Genomic DNA, 21,247 nt, shown 5'->3' on the forward strand with positions numbered 1-21,247 from the left:
TACATGATAAAAGTATTTCCCAGACACTGCCCCTAAACTGATACTCAGTATTTCCACTTGTTTGTCTCACAGACATTTCAATCTATCACATTCCTAACCACCCATTCTTACCTCCAAAGATGTACCCCTCTCAGGTGTTTCTATCTTAGTTAATGACATTTGTTCTTCCAGTTATTCAGCTCAGAATTCCCTGGTGGTATCTTTCACTACTCCTCTTTCTCTTGTTATTTCACCCAATACATCAGCCAATCCTGTTACTCCAGCTTTAAAATATATATAAAATCCAAGGGTGCCTGGGTGGCTCGTTCAGTTAAGCGTCTGCCTTCGGCTCAAGAGTCCTGGGATTGAGCCCCACCTCGGGCCCCCTGCTTAGCAGGGGAGCATTTCCCTAATTTTTTGGCACAAAAAGATATCTCATACTGATCGTGGACTCTCCCTGTTCTAGTCCTAGAATCAAACACTTCTCCAAGAAGCTTTGGTTTCTCTTATTAGTGAATGGTATTTAGAAACCAAGCTCTGGGCACTAGGTTTATGCTCATTACTACAGGGCCATCATTGCTTCCAGGCCCATTCACCAAATAGAAACAGAAAATATAAAAACACATTTTTGAAAGGAAATGATAAGACTTTAATGAGGAAGTTCAAGCTTTTTTATTTTAGAAGTTTTTTGATTTACAGAATAACTGCAAAGATAGTACAGAATCCCCAAATACCCTATACCTAATTTCCCCTACTATTAGCATGTTATTATGGTGCTTTTGTTACAATTAATGAGCCAACATTGAAACATTATTAACTAATGTCCATACTTTATTCATATGTAGTTTTCATAGTTTTTATCTAATATCCTTTTTCTGTTCCAGGATCTCATTCAGGATACATTATCTTTAGCAGTCATGTCCCATTAGGCTCCTCTCGGTTGTCATGGTTTCTCAGACTTTCTCTGTTTTTAATGACCTTTACAGTTTTGAGGAGTTCTGGTCAGGTGTTATGTAGAACGTCTCCTGAATTGGCATTTGTCCGACGTTTTCTTATTATACTAGGGTTATGTGTTTTGGAGAGCAAGACCACAGAGGTTAAATGCCATTTTCATCACATCTCATCAAGACTATGAACTATCAAAATGACATCACTGCTGATGTTAACCTTGATCACCTGCATGAGATAGACACCCAAATTTTTAATCATGAGTTTATATCAATCCAACATCACAGGTTCTTCTTTACCTTCCGTCACCCTTTATTTCTCTCTCTCTCTTGTGCCCACGGGGTCCACACTGCACACGACGCACATCGTCCCCGCCACCAGAGACGCGACGGCGCCCACACAGCGCACCCGAGGTGCAGACCCTCTCGGGGGACCCCCGGACTCCAACTCGCTCCCTCGAGCACCGCCCGCCACCACGGGAGCACCCCGGGCCCCGCCCACCCGCCCCGGAACATCGCGAGATCCGGCCCTGCGGATTAGCTAGGCCTTTGCGTCTAGAGACTACGTTTCCCAGAAGGGACTGCGGCGATGACCCGCTCGCCAGGCAGCATCGGCGGTGCTTTGTGCGCCTGCGCCATCTTCCGGCTCCTGGCGGCGGGTCCGCCGATACCGGGGAGGAAACGCACCCGGGGCTGCGGGGAGCGCGGCCACGGGGGCACCTGAACCCGAGGACGCGGCAGGTGAGGGCCTCTGGAGCTTGCCAGGCGCGCCGGGGTCCCTGCGGGAGCGGGCTCCACGGCCGGGCGTATCTCGGGCCTGGGAAGAACCGGAACGTTTCCCCCCAGCGTCGGTCTGCGGCTTTCCGGGCTCTGGACTACATTTCCCGTCGGCCTCCGCGTCCAGGCTCGTAGCCCCCGGGTATGTGGACCCCTTAGGTGGGTGTAAAGGGGTCCCCGACTCCCAAAAGTGCTGGTCGATGTTTTACAGTCTTTCCTACGCGTGCCTTTTTTTTTTTAATTTGGGACAAAGTCTTGTTTCATAAGATTCTCAAACAGTTGCAAAGACCTCAAAATATTTAGCGCTACCAGTTCAGAAGCAGAGACTTAAATTTGAGAACATTTTAGATGATCTTGTAAAAGATCTGTGTCCAACAATGGGGAAATGGTTGAGTAAATCATGGGCCACTTATGTAATAAAATATCATAAAGCTATTACAGATAATGTTAAGGCAGTGGTCATAAGAAAAAAATTTCTATTACATGTTAAGGAATGATCAATTACTTCATTTACATATTTCTTAGAATTAAATATTTGTAACATGCCAGGCATTGTTCTGAGTTCCTTTATAGAATACTACTCGTTTAATGAACTCACAAAGTGGTTAAATGACATCATTCTTAATAGTTGGATTATTTTTTTTTCCAGTTCTTTTTTTAAGCCCATGTGCCAATCAGTAGGTGAGTGGTTTGACCTCTTTTGCAGAATGTTCTCATGTTGTATAAAGAGACCACTTGTGAATATCTTTTTTTGTCAGTTAATGTTGCCCCACATAATTTTTGATAGTTGTTTGGTGTTCCATCGTATGGCTGCGCCGACAGTGATTCAACCACTTGCCTACTTTTGTGGACTGTTATGTACTAATTTTTGTTCTCTTTTTCAGTAAATTTTGTGCACACAGCTTTGCTCACCGTTAGTCTCTGTGCAAGGGTACATTTATGTGATGGTAATGGAGCCATCTAATTTGCCCATTGCAGCCACACCCCATTTGTTGACTCAAGGCAGGGTCCACAAAGTGGTGTCCACCAGGCCTTAGGAAGGGCTGTAAGGTTCTTTGTGAATTTGGAAGTCGAGTAAGAGCCAGGGAGGTGTTACATTGTGGGTACGAAAGAGTTAAATGGTCTATTTCTGGGAAGGCTTCGCTGTGGGCTGGGCTGATGCTGATCAGGCAGGCTGTGCTCCCTGGCCTGAGGACAGCCTTTCTTGTCCTTGGGACACCATGTGGTCTTAGTCACTGAACCAGGACTGAGCATCCCCATCACAGATCTGCATCAGTAACAAGGTGGAATTCTCTGGATATTTAGGGGAAGTGGGAGAGAAAGGGCCACTGGTTCCCTGTCTCATTGTGACAGCTAAAGCTATGTTTCCTAGAGTTGGGTAAGGGCTACAGTGTTCCAACTCTAGTTTTTATAGGAAGCAGGGGATAAAAAGCTGGGGGCTTGTAACCATGGCATTCTGGGAGCTAGAAGGCAAGCTTGGCCTCTCATATTTGCTCTTTCCTCCCCCAGCTCGGCCATCTCAGGACTCTGCCCTTCCCCAAGAGAGGAACCTGGAGGAGGACCCATCAGCCCATGAAATTCTAAAAGTCATGTCCCTTGTGAGTTTTAAAATCATGTAAATATTTGCTTTGTTTATCTTGAAGCCTCCCATCTGGGTTTCATCCAAGAATCCAGTTCTCAGAGGTTCCCATTTTAGGGACTATAAAGGCCAGGCCGCTGGTACCCTCTCCCACTGCCCCCTCCACTCTGACCAATGCCCATGGGTTCATTCTGTATAGCATTCCATATCTTCTGATGGTGTGGTATTCTGCCAGGAGGCTAGATAGAGCAGAAATCCATTTCCTTGTATAAACTGAAAACCAAGGTTTGATGAAATGGAGATGAATACTTATGAGGTATATGACATATATGACATGAAAAAGCATGGGAACAGGTCTTGGTTGGTCTCAATGTCAGTGTGAGGCACGATCTCTTAGCTGGGTATCTGTGGGAGATTAGATGCCAGAATTAAGGTCCAATTTGAGGTCAAACAGAGCATTTGAATTGGGTCATTCTATAGCAGCTTCTTCAGCTTGAGAACAAGAGAAGTACAGAGGTGAGCGGGTTGTGAGGCAACCAACCAGATGGATGAATTTTTCAGAATCCAGGTAGGCAGAGCTTGGAAGAGCCTTCAGAGATCTGATCCAGCCTCTGCATCCAAAATAAGAGAATGGTTGAGTCATTTTTTCACTTGATAGAAAATTGTACAGCTAATAAAAGTAATCTTAATTTAAGATTTTTCTCATAAGGAAGAATGCTTTGATATGTTCTGACATAATGATGAACCTCTGTCTTCAAATAATTCTCAATGTATATGAAAATCATATTTTCTAAGATAGAAAACATTAATAAAACATTTGAGGGTAAGTCTGTCAAAAATTGTTGGTTTGTTTTGTTGTTGTACAAAAGTAGAAATTATAGGCCTCTCATTGAGGAAGAGCACATTTATTTTTTTTTAAGATTTTATTTATTTATTTGACAGAGACACAGCGAGAGAGGGAACACAAGCAGGGGGAGTGGGAGAGGGAGACACAGGCTTCCCACAGAGCAGGGAGCCCAACGCGGGGCTCGATCCCAGGACCCTGGGATCATGACCTGAGCCAAAGGCAGATGCTTAACGACTGAGCCACCCAGGTGCTCCTCATTGAGAATTTATTATATGCCAAGGACAGAGTAGGCTTTAGTATACTGCTTGTCACAACTGGGGAAACTCCACTTGGCTGAGTTTTAATTTTCCTCCCAGATCTATGTACAGAGTTTGGGTTTGTAGTGAAAAGTAATGCTCAAGAACATCTCAGCACTGTTTTACTCATGCCGACCCTCTCTTGTAACTGCTCACGTCGGAGGCCTCCAGCCCCAGCCTTCTTTTTCACCAGAACACCCCATTCCTGCAAAGACCTCCTTCCTCCGTCTCCTCTCATCCCACCAAGAAACATTTCCTTGAAATATGCCAATAACATACCTGCCTGTTGTTTCAGGAGTCAGACTTGTTCAGGGATGTGGCCATAGTCTTCTCCCAAGAAGAATGGGAACAGCTTGCACCCGCTCAGAGGGATTTGTACAGAGACGTGATGTTGGAGACCTATAGCAACCTGGTCTCACTGGGTAAGATGACCTGGCATGTTAGTTTGCATGTTACCCTCGGTGTATCTGTTCCTTATCCATTTCCGGGTACCTTTTGAGTGGTCAAAGAGCAGCTCCCTGGGTTGATACTGCATCTTCCCCAACCCTCAGGTGACTGTCACATCTTCCTCTGGTCTCTTCTGCTCGCTGACCACATCCTGGATCTGAATTCTGGGGCCCCACACCATAACCGGGTGGCATGTTTTTTCTCACATCCAGGTCTTGCCATCGCCAAACCTGATGTGATCTCCTTCCTGGAGCAAGGCAAAGAGCCCTGGGTGGTAGAGAAAATGTCCAGAGGAGGCCTGTGTCCAGGTGAGTGAGGCCTGGGTAGGAAGAGAGAAACTACCACAGATAACCATCCAGTGGGTGGAAGAGAAAAGAAGACCTTTGAGGTAGAAAATTTTCCCTCCAAGATGCCCAACTCAGAGGTCAGGCCCCGGTTATCATCTCTAGTAGTGTGTCAGCAGCATTTCACAAAAGTGGCTGTTCCTTTCTTCCTGAAACATTTCTGTGTATTTGGGACATCACTACCTCCTCATTAAACCATCTTCAGCCTCCTCTGATGGGATTGTCTCACTTTCTTTAAATGTTGGAGGCCCCCAGGGCTCAAACTTGGGTTTCTTCTTTCCTGTTTATTTTCATTTCCTAAGACCCTCTCCATTACCGTGCTTTAAATACTTTTTATACCTGGGTTGTATAGTATGGAGCCACTGGCCCCATGTGGCTGTTGTAATTTAAATTAATTACAATTAAATACATTAAGAAGATCAGTACCTCAGTTGCACTTGCCACATTTCAGAAGTTCAGTAGCCACTCTGTGGCTTGTGCCTACTGTATTGGACAGTGCAGATACAGAACATTTCCATCATCCTTAGCTTTTCCTTTAAACTCCAGATACTTATGCCCAGCTGCCTTCTCATCATATCCACTTCAGTGTTCATTGGGGACTTTGAACTTAACAAGTCCAGAAAGGGATTCTTGATCAATTTGCTCTTCCCTCTTTCTTTTTTTTTTTTAAGATTTTATTTTATTTATTTATTTGACACAGAGAGAGCACAAGTAGGCAGAACAGCAGGGAGAGGGAGAGGAAGAAGCATGCTCTCCGCTGAGCAGGGAGCCTGACGGGCTCAATCCCAGGACCCTGGGATCATGACCTGAGCCGAAGGCAGGTGCTTAACCGCCTGAGCCACCCAGGCGCCCCCAACTCTTCCCTCTTTCTTCCACACTTTAGTAATAGGGTACTTGATTCTTATACTTGCTTAAGTCAAAAAAAAATTTTTTTTTTGAGATTTTATTTATTTATTTGACAGAGACACAGCAAGAGAAGGAACACAAGCAGGGGGAGTGGGAGAGGGAGAAGCAGGCTTCCTGCCAAGCAGGGAGCACAATGCGGGGCTTGATCCCAGGACCCTGGGATCATGACCTGAGCCGAAGGCAGACGCTTAACGACGGAGCCACCCAGGCGCCCCTCAAGTCAAAAACTCTTAAAGCATTCTTGACTTTTCTCTCTCATGTACTTACTCAGTTTGTCAGCAAGGCCTGTTTTCTCTACCTTGAAATATGTCCTGAATTTAACCACTTCTCACCAATACCACTGCTACCATTCCATCCACGCCACCATCATCTTTGGCTTGGACTATTGCAATAGCCCCCCCATCCCTCTGCTTCTATTCTTGTCCACTACAGTGTATTGTCTACACAGCAGCCAAAGTGAGGGTGTATTGCATCGCTGCTCAAGACCTACTAGTAAATTCCCATCTCACTCAAGAGAAAATCCAAAATTGATACCATGCCCTAGAAGCCTCTGTGTGCTGTCTCATATAATAGCCACCAGCCAAATGTGCTGTTTAAATTTTAACTTTAACTAAAATTAAATAAAATGTAACATTCCATTCCATGGTAGCCGATAGCCACATTTCAAATGCTCAGTAGCTTTGGGTAGCTAGTAGCTCCTATATTAGGGTGGAATCGAATATTTTCGGCATCATAGAAAGTTCTGTTGGACTGTGTTGCTCTGTGATCAGCGTCCCACTTCCTCTCTGATTTCCTCTCCTGCTCCTCTCCTTGTTGCTCATTCGGCTGCAGCCACACAAGCCTCTTTGCTATACCTTTAATGTAGGGGTTGGCAAGTGTTTTCTTTAAAGGGCCAGAGGAAATATTTGTGGGCTTTGTGGGCCATATATGGTCTCTGTCACAACTACTCAGCTATGCTGTGGTAGCATAAGAGCAGACAGTACAAATTTACCCTCCCCAACTTTGATACAGAAAGCACGTTCCTGCCTCAGGGCTTCTTCCCTTTCTGTTCCCTCTGCCTGGGGTGTTCTTGCTCTGGATGGAGGGTTGCTCAGCCTCAGCATTGTTGACACAGAGGGGCTGTCCAGTGGACTGTAGGATGTTTAGCAGCCTCCCTGGCTTCTACTCATTAGTTGCGAGTATAACCCCCCTCCCTTCGGTTGTGACAATCAAAAATGTTCCAGATATTACCATATGTCCCCCAGGGGGCAAAATCTTCCCTGATTGAGAACCAAAGTTCAAAGTCAAGTGTGACAATGCAAGACCAAGAATGTGTTGGTTGATAAGCAGTTTCCACAAGAAACAGTCTCCACCACATACAATGTACTATAAGAGAATTTCAGATGGGCAACCAAGAATTAAACATTACAGACGTGTAGATTCATCCACATTGAAGTGGTAGTTGGCCCCTGGGAATGAATGAGGTCAAGTGTGAGTGAACATCAGGAGAGAAGATACAGGGGCGCCTGGGTGGCTCAGTCGGTTGGGCATCTGCCTTCTGCTCAGGTTGTGATCCCAGGGTCCTGGGACTGAGTCCTGCATTGGGGGCTCCTTGCTCAGTGGGGAGCCTGCTTCTCCCTCTGCCTGCCACTCCCCCTGTTTGTGTGCTCACTCACTCTCTCTCTCTGACAAATAAATAAATAAAATCTTTAAAAAAAAAAGAAAAAGGAGAGAAGATACGTGCTGCTGCATAACCCAGTGTGTGTCTTCACTGGCATCTTTGGGAGGCCAGTATTCTGCCAGCCACACCCGTAATACCATTTTTGCTTTTGTTTTTGTCATTTTAGTTTGACAGTTTATGTTTGATTGTTTGGGGTGCTGAGTTTTATTTATTTCTTAGATCTGTGGGTTTACATCATAGTCAAAGAGGACTTTCCCCTTTGACATTATAAATGAGTCTCTTGTGATTTTTTTCCTGGCATATTTATGGTGCTATTTATGATCCCTGTGGAGTTTATCCTGAGTGCAAGATGTGATTTCACACTATTTTCCGGGTTGTTATCAGTTTATTCAAACAGCATTTATTAGCTCATTTTACCTTTTCATCACTAATCTACATAGCCACCTTTATCATCTACTCTGTTGCCTCTGAATATATTTTTCGACTTTTGGGTCTGTTTCATTAATCTCTTTGTCTAACTATCTGTCCAATACCATACTGTTTTAATTATTGAAGGTTTTAAGTATCTGGTAGCCTAGTTCCTCCTCATTCTTATTTTTCAGAATTTTCCTGGCTATACTCATTTATTTTTCCATCTGAACTTTAAAATTAGAATATCTGGTTTAAAAAAAATCATGTAATTACTCTTACTGGAGATCATAGTAAATTTTCAGATTGAGGAGAAAGCTTATTTTTTTTAATTGATTTTTATCTATTTAAGAAAATGATAGGCTTTCCCTTCATTTATGTCCACCCCCTGGTGGTTTTAAAATTTTATTTATATGGCTCTTGTATATTTCTTATGATATTTATTGCTAGGTAGTATATATTTATTCCTGTTATTGGAAATGGGGCCCTTTTCATCCCTATTATATGCCAACCAGTTGTTTTTTATACCTGGCAAAAGCCATTCATAGCTTCAGATTAATTTTGTAGTTAATCCAACTTACTGAATTTTCTCATTATTTACAACAGTTTTTCATGTAATACTCTTGAGCTTTCCAAGTAGTCAGTCATATCATCTGCAAATGATAATCTTTTTGCATTTTTATAGCTCTTGGGTTTTTTTTCCCTTTTGCCTGAGTAGGAAGATTATGTAGTACCCCCAGAACAGTGTTAATGGGGGTAGTTTACATCCTAAGTTTGTTCTTGACCTTAATAGAAATGTTTTTTGTGTCTTTTCAGTAAGCATAATATCACATTTAGGAATGAAATAGAGATATTTTATTTGGTTAAAGAAGTATCCACCTTTTCATGTTGAGTTTTCTTATTTTAATCTATGAAGTCTGGATTATATGAATAGATTCCCTAATACTTGAACTCCTAATACTGAATACTGAATCTAAACGTTCAAATGTTGCATTTCTTGAGTCAGTGTGGTAATTTATATTTTTTCTGCTCTTTTTAATTTTTTAAAAAAATCACTGTAAAATATACATAACAAAATTCATCTTTTTAACCATTTTAAGGTGTATAGTACATTGGCATTTAGTACATTTACAGTGTTGTGCAATATCACCATTATCTAGTTTCAGAATTTTTTTATCACCCTGTGGTTTTCACCCTGGTTTTCTGGCACACTGCTCTTGAAACCCTTGGAGTCTCTGAAGTAATAAGTCTTCTTGTATGCTAATGAGATGACTGTGGTTGGGGTCACCTGGATAGCTTTAGGATGGGGCCTGGTTGAGAGAAAAACCTATTTTGTAATTAGAGGCTTGGAACTCTCAACCCTATCCCCCAAACTCTGGAGGGACTGGAGGTTGACTGAATCACCAAAGGGCAATGATTTAATCAATCCTGCCTATGTAATGAAGCTTCCATAAAAAAATCCCTAAAGTACAGTGTTTGGAGAGCTTCCAGGTTGGCGAACATGTGGAGGTACTGGGAGGGTAGTGTTCCTGGAGAGGGTGTAAAATCTCCGCATCTGTCCCCCTGTACCTTGTCCTGTGCATTTTGTTCATCTGACTGATGAGTTATATTCTTTGTAGTAAACTGGTAATCTAGTAAGTAAACCATTTTCCTGAATTCTGTAAGCCAGTCTATCAAATGATTGAACCCCAGGAGGGGTTGTGGGAACCTCCAGTTTATTGGGGTGGGGGGTGAAGGGAGCAGAGGTAGTCTGTGGGCCTGAGCTCTTAATCTGTGGGATCTGATGCTTTTTGCAGAAAGACAGTATAAAAATTGACTTAAATCTGTAGGACACACAATTGGTATCCACCAGAGTTGGAGAAGCGCTTGGCACACATTTTGTCACCAGAAGCGTCAGAAGGGAAGTATGTATAGTAGAGTCGTGTTGAGAGGTGTGTTTTTCCTAAACACACTCCAGAGGAAACCCCATACTTAAGTAGTCTCCTCACTGCCCTCTCCCCCCAGCCCCGGCAACCAGTAACCTGCTTTCTGTCTCTGTGGAATTGCTCATTATGGATATTTCACATAAATGGAGTCATATAATGTGTGGCCTTTAGAGTCTGGCTTCTTTCACTTTGCTTGATGTCCTTAAGGTTAATCCATGTTGTAACATGTGACAGGATTTCCTTCAATTTTAAGGCTATGTGTATGTAGCACAACTTTTTTATCCATTCATCTGTCAATGGACATTTGGGTGGCTTCCACCTCTTGGCTATTGTCAGTAATGTTGCAGTAAACATGGGTGTGCAGGTGTCTCTTTCAGATTCTTTCAGTTCTTTGGGATATATACTCAGACTATAATACAGAATTGCTGTATTATATGGTAATTCTATTTTTAATTTTTTTAGAACTCTCCCTACTGTTGTTGTTGTTGTTTTAGTAATCTGTACCCAACATGGGGCTCGAACTCATGACCCTGAGATCAAGAGTTTTATGCTCTTCCAACTGAGCCAGCCAGGCGCCCCGCCTTACTGTTCTTTCTTTTAAAGATTTTATTTATTTATTTGAGAGAGAGAATGAGAGATAAGAGAGCACGAGAGGGAAGAGGGTCAGAGGGAGAAGCAGACTCCCCGCTGAGCAGGGAGCCCGATGCGGGACTCAATCCCGGGACTCCAGGATTATGACCTGAGCCAAAGGCAGTCGCTTAACCAACTGAGCCACCCAGGCGCCCTCTTTCTTTTTTTAAAAGATGTATTTATTTATTTTTAGGGAGAGAGAGAAAGAATGCATGCGAGAAATGTTTATTCAGGTCCTTTGCCAATTTTTTAATAGGGTAGTTTTTTTGTTGTTGTTGAATTGTAGGAGTCCTTTATATATCCTGGATAGTAACCTTTTATCAGATACACGATTTAGAAATATTTTCTATTCTGAAGGTTGCCTTTTTACTTTTTTGATTGTTTCCTTTGATGCACGAAAGTTTTTTAAGCTTGATGTAGTCTCGTGTCTGTTTTTGCTTTTGCTACCTGGGCCTTTAGTGCCATATCCGAGAAATCATTGCCAAATGCAATGTCATGAAGTTTTCCCCCTGTGCTTTCTTCTAGGAACTTAACATTTTTAGGTCTTACATTTAGGTCTTTAATCCATTTTGAGTTAATTTTTGTATATGGTGTAAGGTAAGGGTCCTGCCTCATTCTTTTGCATGTGGCTACCCAATTTCTTCAGAACCATTTGTTAAAGAGACTGTCCTTTCCTCATTGTGTTGTCTTGGCACCCTATCAAAGATCATTTGCCCATATGCATGGGGGTTTATTTCTGGGCTCTCTAATTCTGTTCCATTTGTCTATGTCTGCCTTTTTGCTGGTACCACACTGTTTTGATTACTGTGGCTTTGCAGTATGTTTTGAAATCAGGAAGTGTGAGACCTCCAACTTTGTCTTTTTCAAGGTTATTTTGGCTACTGGGATCCCTTGAGGTTCATATGAGGGAACTAAAATATCTTGATGCTAAGACTATCTGTAAGATTTTTTAGACCTATTTCTTTGGTTATCCAAAACAGTGACTACTAATGCTAAATAATTAAATTTAAAATACTCTGCCAGTCCCTGTCAGGGAAACATTAAGTTAATACAAAAGACCTCACTATTCTTGTTGCTATTTTGCAACTTTACAGGGAGTTGAACAGAAGCCAGAAGTCAGAAAATTACGGCTGTCAGTACTATCTTTGGATGCTTACAACACAGTATATAATTAGGGATGGCTTAATTTAGATGAATGTAAAAGGGCTCATATAGTAAACCACACCATATGCTGCCATAAATCAATACAATCTGTGATAGAAAAATGGAAAAAGTGGAAGTCTGGGGAGAGGGTTGTTTTCAGTGGCACGTCCTTTTTCCACATTGCCCAAAAAGCAAGGTACCTTACATTAATTCCTAAAACCAGATTTCCATTTGGGCATAGTTAAATGTTCCCAAACTTGTCTTCTCTTTCTACCAGGTTGGCTTTCATTTTCCATGTTCCAGTTTCCATGTAGTCTTTTGGTTGTCCTTCATAGGACGGCAGGCAGATGTTGCTAACAGTTGAGTAGCTCAACCACCAATTCACAGGTTGCCATCATAATAGCCATATTTGGAATCTGTCTCACTAGAATTGTCAGACCACAGTGAAGAGACCCAAAACCATCCTTCTGAACAACCAGACAGGGGCACCTGGGTGGCTCAGTCGGTTAAGCATCTTCTTTTGGCTCAGGTCATGATCCCAGGGTCCTGGGATCGAGCCCTGCATCGGGCTCCCTGCTCGGCAGGAAGCCTGCCTCTCCCTGTCCCTCTGTCTGCTGCTCCCCCTGCTTGTATGCTCTCTGTCTCAAATAAATAAAACCTTTTATTTTTTTTTTTAAAGATTTTATTTATTTATTCATGAGAGACAGAGAGAGAGAGAGAGACAGAGAGGCAGAGGGAGAAGCAGGCTCCCAAGGACCAGGGAGCCTGATGTGGGACTCGATCCCAGGACCCTGGGATCATGACCTGAGCCGAAGGCAGACGCTTAACCATCTGAGCCACCCAGGCGCCCATAAATAAAACCTTTTAAAAAAATTAAAAAAAACAACCAGACATGGTGTCTGAAAAAATATCTGTACTTTGTGTCCTCGTCATGTAGTCTTGTTCTTACAACTTCATGTGGACGCACTGTGGTTACAGTACAAGTTTTTGACAGGACAGTGGCATCATTCCCACAAAATCTGATATTTCTTTCATAGACCTGTCATCATGTTTCATTGTCAAACTAACTTTTTATTCTAGTAGTTTTTGCTTAATACTTTCACAAGTAACCAAATGAATAATGTTCTGTGATATGCCACCATATGAAGCAGACCTGCTCCTATAAAATCCTCTTTGGTCATCTGTCTACTACACTTTTTTTTTTTTTTAAAGATTTTACTTGTTTGTTTATTTATTATTTATCAGAGAGAGAGAGCACATGCACATGCAGGGAGGGCGGCAGGCAGAGGAAGAAGTAGGCTCCCTGGTGAGCAGGGAGCCCCACATGGGGCTCAATCCCAGGACCCCGAGATCATAACCTGAGCCGAAGGCAGATACTTAACCATCTGAGCCGCCAAGGCATCCCTGTCTACTACACTTTATTTTTTAAAAAAGATTTTTATTTATTTATTTATTTTTATTTTTTTAAAGATTTTTATTTGAGAGAGAGAATGAGATAGAGCATGAGAGGGAAGAGGGTCAGAGGGAGAAGCAGACTCCCTGCCGAGCAGGGAGCCCGATGCGGGACTCGATCCCGAGACTCCAGGGTCATGACCTGAGCCAAAGGCAGTCGCTTAACCAACTGAGCCACCCAGGCGCCCAATTTTTATTTATTTTTTGACACAGAGGGAACACAAACTCGGGGAGTGGGAGAGGGAGAAGCAGGCCTCCCGCTGAGCAGGGAGCCCAATGGGAGAAGGCAGACGCTTAACGACTGAGCCACCCAGGCGCCCCTGTCTACTACACTTCATAAGCACATTCAAAAGCACCCACTTGCTTTCCCCATAGTTCCTTGCATTAAGCTGTAACCAGTTCTTTATTAGCCAAATGGATTTGGTTGCTGTGATTACATAAAACAGGCTACTGCAATTGAAATCATGTAATAGGTAAAACCAGGATCAAATACACCATTTGACTTTTCCCTGCAGTTTGAATAGGCAGCAGAGAATGTTGCTCTGAAGAAGCCACCTCCATTAGGTTGGGGCCTAATTCTCTAAACAAGGAACAGGGCCCTTCTTTTTCCACCGTCACATTTAGGCAGTGGAAAAGTCCAGCAGAGACTGGTTTAGTAGACACTAGGTCTAAGCCATGGTACTCAGCTGAACTTCAGAGGTAGAAGGCATCACAGTAGAATGCCACAGCTGTGTTACTGTAACCTCCAGTGGACAGGCGAGACCAGCCTTCCTGTCCTACCACCTCACCTGGCAGATACACTGTGGCGTGCCTCTGGCCGGATGAAGATCCAGCTACCCTTCCCCGTCATTTTTTAAAATCTGCTTCATTGAGGTATAATTTGTATTCAATAAAGTGCATGCATTTTAAGTACAGTATCTTGATGAGTATGGACAAACATATATACTGGCATAACCGTAACTACAGGCTAGAGAGCATTTTCATCGCCCTGAAAAGTTCCCTTGTGCACCTTCTACACAATTGCTCATTTATCCAGCCCCAGGCAACCAGTGATTTCTTCTGTCACTCTAGATTGTATGTGTTTTCTCGGGGTTCATAGAAACATTCATCTGTTTAAAAACGTGGTTCAGAGGTGATTCTGATCCACACTAACATTTTAGAACTACTCTTACAACCTCCCTCTGACTACTTCATCTCAATTTATGGTATTTCCTCTGCCTCTCTTCTACTTACCCATTTTCAAATTGCCTAGCCACATTCAAGAGCTTATAGGTATACTCATGAGTTTAAGTTTCCTGGTTTTCACTATAGAAGTTCCTTTTCCTGGGGGCGCCTGGGTGGCTCAGTTGTTAAGCGTCTGCCTTCGGCTCAGGTCATGGTCCCAGGGTCCTGGGATTGAGCCCTGCATCAGGCTCCCTGCTTGGCGGGAGGCCTGCTTCTCCCTCTCCCACTTCCCTTGCTTGTGTTCCCTCTCTCGCTGTGTCTTTCTCTGTCAGACAATTAAATAAAAAAAAAAACTCTTAAAAAAAAAAAGTTCCTTTTTCTGGAAAAGGAAAAAAACATGTTTGTTTTTTTTTTTCCAGTGCTGGAGTCCAGGTATGATACCAAGGTATCCTCTCCAGAGCAGCATATTTATGAAATACAGTCGCCACAGTGGGAGATAATGGAAAGCCTCACAAGTTACGGTCTTGAGTGCTCAAGGTTCCAAGATGATTGGGAATATAGAAGCCAGTTTGACAAACAACAGGGAAATCCAGATGGACATTTGAGTCAAATGATAATCAATCATGAAGAAAAAGCCACTTTAAACCAACAAGGATCATTTCCTTTTTATCAGAAAACTCATCGTGGAGAAAAACCCTATGAATATAACGAATGTAGAAAAGACTTCTGGCAGGAGGACTTCCTTATTAATCATCAAGGAATTCATGCTAATGAGAAACCCTATAAATGTAAGGAATGTGGCAAGGCCTTTAAGTATGGCTCACGACTAATTCAACATGAGAATATTCATTCTGGCAAGAAACCCTATGAATGTAACGAATGTGGAAAGGCCTTCAATTCTGGTTCAAATTTCATACAACATCAGAGGGTTCATACTGGTGAGAAACCTTATGAATGTAAGGATTGTGCCAAGGCCTTTAGTCGAAGTTCACAGCTGATTGAACATCAACGAATTCATACTGGTGAGAAACCCTATCAATGTAAGGAATGTGGCAAGGCCTTCAATAGGATCTCACATCTTAAAGTACATTATAGAATACATACTGGTGAAAAACCCTATGCATGCAAGGAATGTGGGAAGACCTTTAGTCATCGGTCTCAGTTGATTCAACATCAGACTATTCATACGGGCAAGAAACTCTATGAATGTAAGGAATGTGGGAAGGCCTTTAATCAAGGCTCAACTCTTATTAGACATCAGAGAATCCATACTGGTGAGAAACCCTATGAATGCAAGGCATGTGGGAAGGCCTTTAGGGTGAGCTCACAACTTAAGCAACATCAGAGAATTCACACTGGAGAGAAACCCTACCAATGTAGGGTTTGCGGTAGGGCTTTCAAACGGGTCTCACATCTTACTGTACATTATAGAATTCATACAGGTGAGAAACCATATGAATGTAAGGAATGTCGAAAGGCCTTCAGTCATTGCTCACAACTGATTCAGCATCAGGTAATTCATACTGAGGAAAAGTCTTGTAAATACAAGGAATGTGGGAGGACTTTACATCATGATTCAGCTACTGTTCAACACCAGAGAATGCATAATAAAGAAACACAAGTGAACATAATAAATGTAGAAAAGCCTTCCATTAGCACTTACCCTTTATTAATCATCAGAGAATTTATGTTAGCAAGCAACCATATCAATGGAAATAATGGGGAGAGCCCATTAGCTTAGGCTAGTCCCAACTTCTTATATTTTGCAGAAAAACTTGAAGAATGTAATGCAAATGGGAATGCCTTCATTCAAGCTATCCTTTATCCCGGGTCATAAGATTAATAATGGAAAATTTTACAGATATAAATTGTTTAGACCATAATTACTGAAGAAGCAAGGAAAGTTTGGGAAAAAAAATTGTCTCTAACATATTACAGGATCACATTTTCTAACCACACTGTAATAATTTTAACAACAGCCAGAAGTTTTAATTTTCTTGGCAATTGAAAACAAAAAACAAAAAACCAGCCAAATTACTCTTCGGTTCAACTTTTTTTTTTTTTTAAATAGGCACCACACCCAGTGTGGGCCTCAAACTCTTGACCCTAAGATCAAGAGTCATATGCTCTACTGACTAAGCCAGCCAGTACCCCATTACTCTTGGGTTAATAATAAATTATGCAAATTATCATGCATGGTAATGAAAAGAATGACAATTGAGAGATTTACATTCCAGGAGTTGCAGGATGTGGCTAAAGTTACTCAGAAGAATTTTTATGGCTTTTAAGTGCATGCAAAGCATGAAAACCTGAAAGATTATTCTCAAATATATTAAATGTACTATTCAAGAAGCCAGAAAAGACAATACCAAACACTGAGGTGATGAAAGAACAAAGGTACAAAATAAAAAGAGAAAATAATGAAATTAGAAAGTGATTATCTTAAAATAATCTGTTTTTATTTTTTCCTGACCCAAGAATAAACAAAATTTAAGATAATACTTCTCAATTTCTATGTTGTTTTAGATTATCTTTCATCACTTTTGTCACAAACAGAAGGGGCCGGTTGCCTACATGGCAGCCATACCCAATTCCCCTTCCTACTGGCAGCATCTGTGTCTTGCCTTAGACTCTGAAGATATCAGATGCTAACTTTTCAGCATCTTCTGCAGCTCAGGATGGCTCCTATGTTCCAGGGTAAGGCCAGTATGTTCCAGGGATCTGTAGGGGCTTCTGGGACAGATTTTTCTCATTCAGAAGAGACAGATCTATCAGGAAGACTCCATCTCCTCTCATCTGCTTTTAAACATTCTCCTATGAGAACATAATGCCTGGAGCTGTTGTAGCCTTGTTGGAACCAAAAGGAGAAAACCGAGGACCTCAGAGAAGCTGACCCAGAATTACCAGGCCAATTCTGGAACCGTCTCTGTGAAGCCTTGTTATGTAAAAAAAAAATAAACCTTTATTGCTGAAATTACTTTTAGTTGCATATTTTGTAAACTTGTAGCCAAAACCATCCTAAATTATGTAACTTCAAATTTTGGCTTCTAGAGGCTGCCTGCATTCCTTGGTGTGGCCCCTTTCCATCCTCAATGGCAGCAATAGCTTGTTGAGTCTTTCTCACATTGTACCGTTCTGACACTGATTCTTTGGCCTCTCCCACCTTTAAGGATCCTTGTGATTATGATGGCTCCTGTGGACAATCCAGGATAATCTTGTCTTAAATTCAGCTGATTAACAATCTTAAATTTACCCGCAACTTAACTCCCCCTTGCTACTAACAAAACAGGTTTCTGGGGTTAGGACAGAGACATCTCTGGAGGCCTGTAATTCTGCCTACCACAGTAACTGCTTCTGTCCTGGCATTTGGCAAGAGTTTCTATCCTTAGATTTCAGGAAGTTAAGTAGGATATGCTTAGATAGTCTCATGTCCTTTTTTTAGCCCAAGGAAATTTTCTTCCAAATATTAATTAGGACTTATCAATTGTTCTATTTTATTCCTATTTTAAAACTTAAAAAAAAAAAAAGATTTTATGTATGTATGTATTTGAGAGAGCGAGCCCCCACACAGAGCAAGAGCAGGGGGAGGAGCAGAGGGAGAGGGAGAGGGAGGGGAAAGACACGGGGCTCAATCTCACGACCCTGAGATCATGACCTGAGCTGAAGCAGATACTTAATCGACTGAGCCACCCAGGCATCCCAAGAATGAAAATTATAATCATGCAGGGCATGTAACATGGGAGGAGCAGAATTTGGGGGTGAGGGACATTTTAGAAATCTGTCCAAGATGCTCAGTATTTTCATGAACACCCGAAGGCTGGCACGAGATAAGGGAGGAAGAGAATTGCAACCTGTCTTTCTGGGAGGCAAGCCTGACCTCTCATGTTTTCTCTTCCCTCCTTGGTTCTCTGCCTTCTCAGGACTCACCCTTCCCCAGGAGAGGAACCTGGAGGACTCATTGGTCCTTGCTATTCTGAAAGCCATGGCCTAGGTAAGTCATGCTTTCTTTCTCCTTCCTCAAACCGTGCTCATTTTATATAAAATGTAGGAAAATTTTGGGGGGATTTCCTGCCTAAGTTTCACCCATGCACAAAAGGATCAAATAGCCCTAAGCTCTCGCTAAGAATCCCCCTCACTCTGACCTGGGTTCAGGTGTTCATATCTCCTATGGACTGTTTTGCAGGAGCCTCGATGGACCAGAAATGCATTGTTTCAGTGAAACATGAAAGACTCCTATATGAAATATGATTTAAGGGACTAATTAGTGTTTAAAGGAACCACACATAATAATGCTTTAATGGTAATCTACAGACCAGGGTTTCCCAGTTGAGTAAGATAGGCAGTGGTGGTGGTTGGTCTCTGCTGTGGTCTGAATATGTTCTTCCAATTCATATGTGATGGTATTTGGAGGTGGGACCTTTACTAAGGGATTAGGTCAGGATGAATGGGATTAGCGTCCCCATAAAAGAGTCTCTAGAGAGATCCCTTACCTAACTCTTCCACTATGTGAGGATGTAATGTCAAGCTGGCCATCTGCAACCTGTGAGCGGGCCCTCACTGGAGCCCAGTCATCCTGACCCTGATCTTGGACTTCCAGCCTCCAGAACCGTGAAAAACAAACTTTGATTGTAAATAAGCCACCCAGACTGTGGTACTTTGCTACAGCAGCCAGAATGCACTAAGACAGAAGGTCTCAGCCTCAGAATGTAATAACAGTGCTGTTTCACACCTTTTGAATTGGGGGTGGCATTGGGAATTTGGTTATAGAATCAGAGACATTGCCCAGCAGTCCCTCCAGATGGATGCCTGACCCAAGGTCATATCTGATGTTCAGCCACAAGTGTGGGTAGTGGGCCACATCTGTGTGAGCCTGGATTACCCTTCATCCCCCATTAGCATTCTATTGCTCGGGAACAAGGAAAGAGCACACTTAGGGATGGGCTAGGTGAGACTAGCCAGAGTGCATGAGGTATTGAAAATCATAAATCAGCAGAGCTAGGAATGTCCCTAAAGATACCTTTTTCAACCTCAAGTGCCCCAAAATGAAAGGCTGAGTCACTTAGTGCAATGTCATGGGAAAGTGTGCAGCTCATAAAAATAAATCTGATTGAAGAAGCTGACCTAGTAAGGAACAGTAACATTAAGACAATGATGAACCTGACTCTTCAATATATTTTAAAATAATACACAACTCTCATAATTCCTAACAGAGACTCTGTTAACCATTTTGCAATGATTCCGTGAAAAAAAAAGTTTCTCTAGCTCAGGATTTCTCAAGTTCAGTACTAATGATATTTAAGGCTTATAATCCTTAGTTGTGCTGTCTTATACATTGGTGAATGGTCAGCAGCATCTCTGGTCTCTACCCACTAGGTGCTAGTAGCATTCCCTATCCCAGTGGTGCTAACCAAAATGTCTGCAGGTGCTGCCAGCTGTCTTCTGGGGGTGCAGAATTGCCCTGGAGAACCATTTCTCTCATTTGAATTTTCTTGGAACGTTATGAAAGCATTCAAACACTTAAAAAATGTATCAATGTTTCCATAATCACTGCCTAATTTCTGAACAGAAGGAATAAAGACAATTCAGACATATTAAGAAGTTGTGCATTGAACTTCTTTACAGTTTAATTTATTGGAAAACCTTTGAACTTGAATTCTTTTCGTTCTTTGAAGTATCTTTCGATGGACCTATCTCCTTTTATGAAGGAAGTTATGCGGCTCTCAAGAGAAGTACAGACCCTTCCCTTGAATTGCCACAATTTCCTTAATGTGCTCGCTGGCTTCAGCTCTGCAATGTCCTTCTCATCCTTCTATTTTTCTAGTCGTAAATACTTATTTCAATGGCACACATTATCATTTTGTTGTTTCAAGGGTCAGTGATGTTTAGGGGTGTGGCGATAGTCATATCAGGTTGAGTGGGGCAGGCCGGAACTTGCTAAGATTTGTGCAGAGATGGAATGCTGGAGAACTTAAGCAACTTCATCTCTAGGTAAGATGTTAATACCCCTGGAAGGCTGAAATTTGTCCACTGGAACATCTGCCTTTGATGTGGATTTCTGAGGAGACTTTCAAGACCCTGGTTGAGTTTCTGCTCTGCTCTCCATGAGATTGTACAGAGTGGGGATGGATAATTCTGTAGGATAACACCTAAAAAAGCTTCTACCCCATTCCCAAAATGACTTCCTCCTCTTCTCTGGCCTTTTCTAATTTCTTCTCTTCATTGATAACCAGGAACTGGATATGAATTCTGAGACACCCCCTTTGTGACTCTGCTGCCATTTCTTCTTGGGTACACAGGTTTTTCTATATCCAAGCCAAATGTCATCTCCTTACTGGAACAAGGGAAGGAACCCTGGTTGGCAGAAAGAGATGTGACAGGAAGCCTGTGCCAGGTGAGTGAAGGATGATTAAAGAGGGCAGTGGCACTGTAGGTAATGGCCCAGGTCAGCAGGATGGAGCACCTTTGAGACAATGACTAGAAGGGTCCCGTCCGAGTCCCTAGTGTTCAGAACAGAGCATTACTCCTATCAGTGTGAGCTCTGGAGGGGACTCTCTTGTACTCACACACACCGCTCCCTGTGCCTGTCTCCATTCAAAGAGGAAGGTACTTTCTTTGAAGTACAACTTTACCTTTCCAGGGAACATTATTTCTTCCCAGTTTCTCCCCCATTCTTTTTTTAATAGTTGGGTCATTACTTCCATCCAAAAGTATGTTTCCAAAAAGTTTATTTTGCTTACAGCCCG

At 42.3% G+C, this 21,247-nt stretch overlaps 1 protein-coding gene and 1 pseudogene across 3 annotated transcripts; one reads left to right on the forward strand and one right to left on the reverse strand.

Annotated features, from left to right (window-relative positions):
- Positions 1-1,567: 1,567 nt before the first annotated feature.
- Positions 1,568-17,471, forward strand: ZNF582 (zinc finger protein 582). Of its 3 annotated transcripts, none has more exons than XM_027617523.2 (5): positions 1,568-1,862; positions 3,213-3,301; positions 4,721-4,847; positions 5,085-5,180; positions 14,924-17,471. In XM_027617523.2, exons 2-5 carry the CDS (start codon positions 3,293-3,295, stop codon positions 16,243-16,245), a joined length of 1,554 nt encoding a protein of 517 aa, XP_027473324.1. In that variant the 5' UTR covers positions 1,568-1,862; positions 3,213-3,292; the 3' UTR covers positions 16,246-17,471. The 3 variants fall into 3 exon arrangements, with proteins under 3 accessions (XP_027473324.1, XP_027473323.1, XP_035580827.1); XM_027617522.2 differs by having other exon boundaries at positions 1,568-1,845; XM_035724934.1 differs by having other exon boundaries at positions 1,572-1,667.
- On the reverse strand, positions 12,242-14,292 carry LOC118356452 (annotated as a pseudogene).
- Positions 17,472-21,247: the final 3,776 nt, after the last annotated feature.

The sequence above is a fragment of the Zalophus californianus genome, chromosome 17 (genome assembly GCF_009762305.2).
Source record: "Zalophus californianus isolate mZalCal1 chromosome 17, mZalCal1.pri.v2, whole genome shotgun sequence".
Lineage (NCBI taxonomy): Eukaryota > Metazoa > Chordata > Mammalia > Carnivora > Otariidae > Zalophus > Zalophus californianus.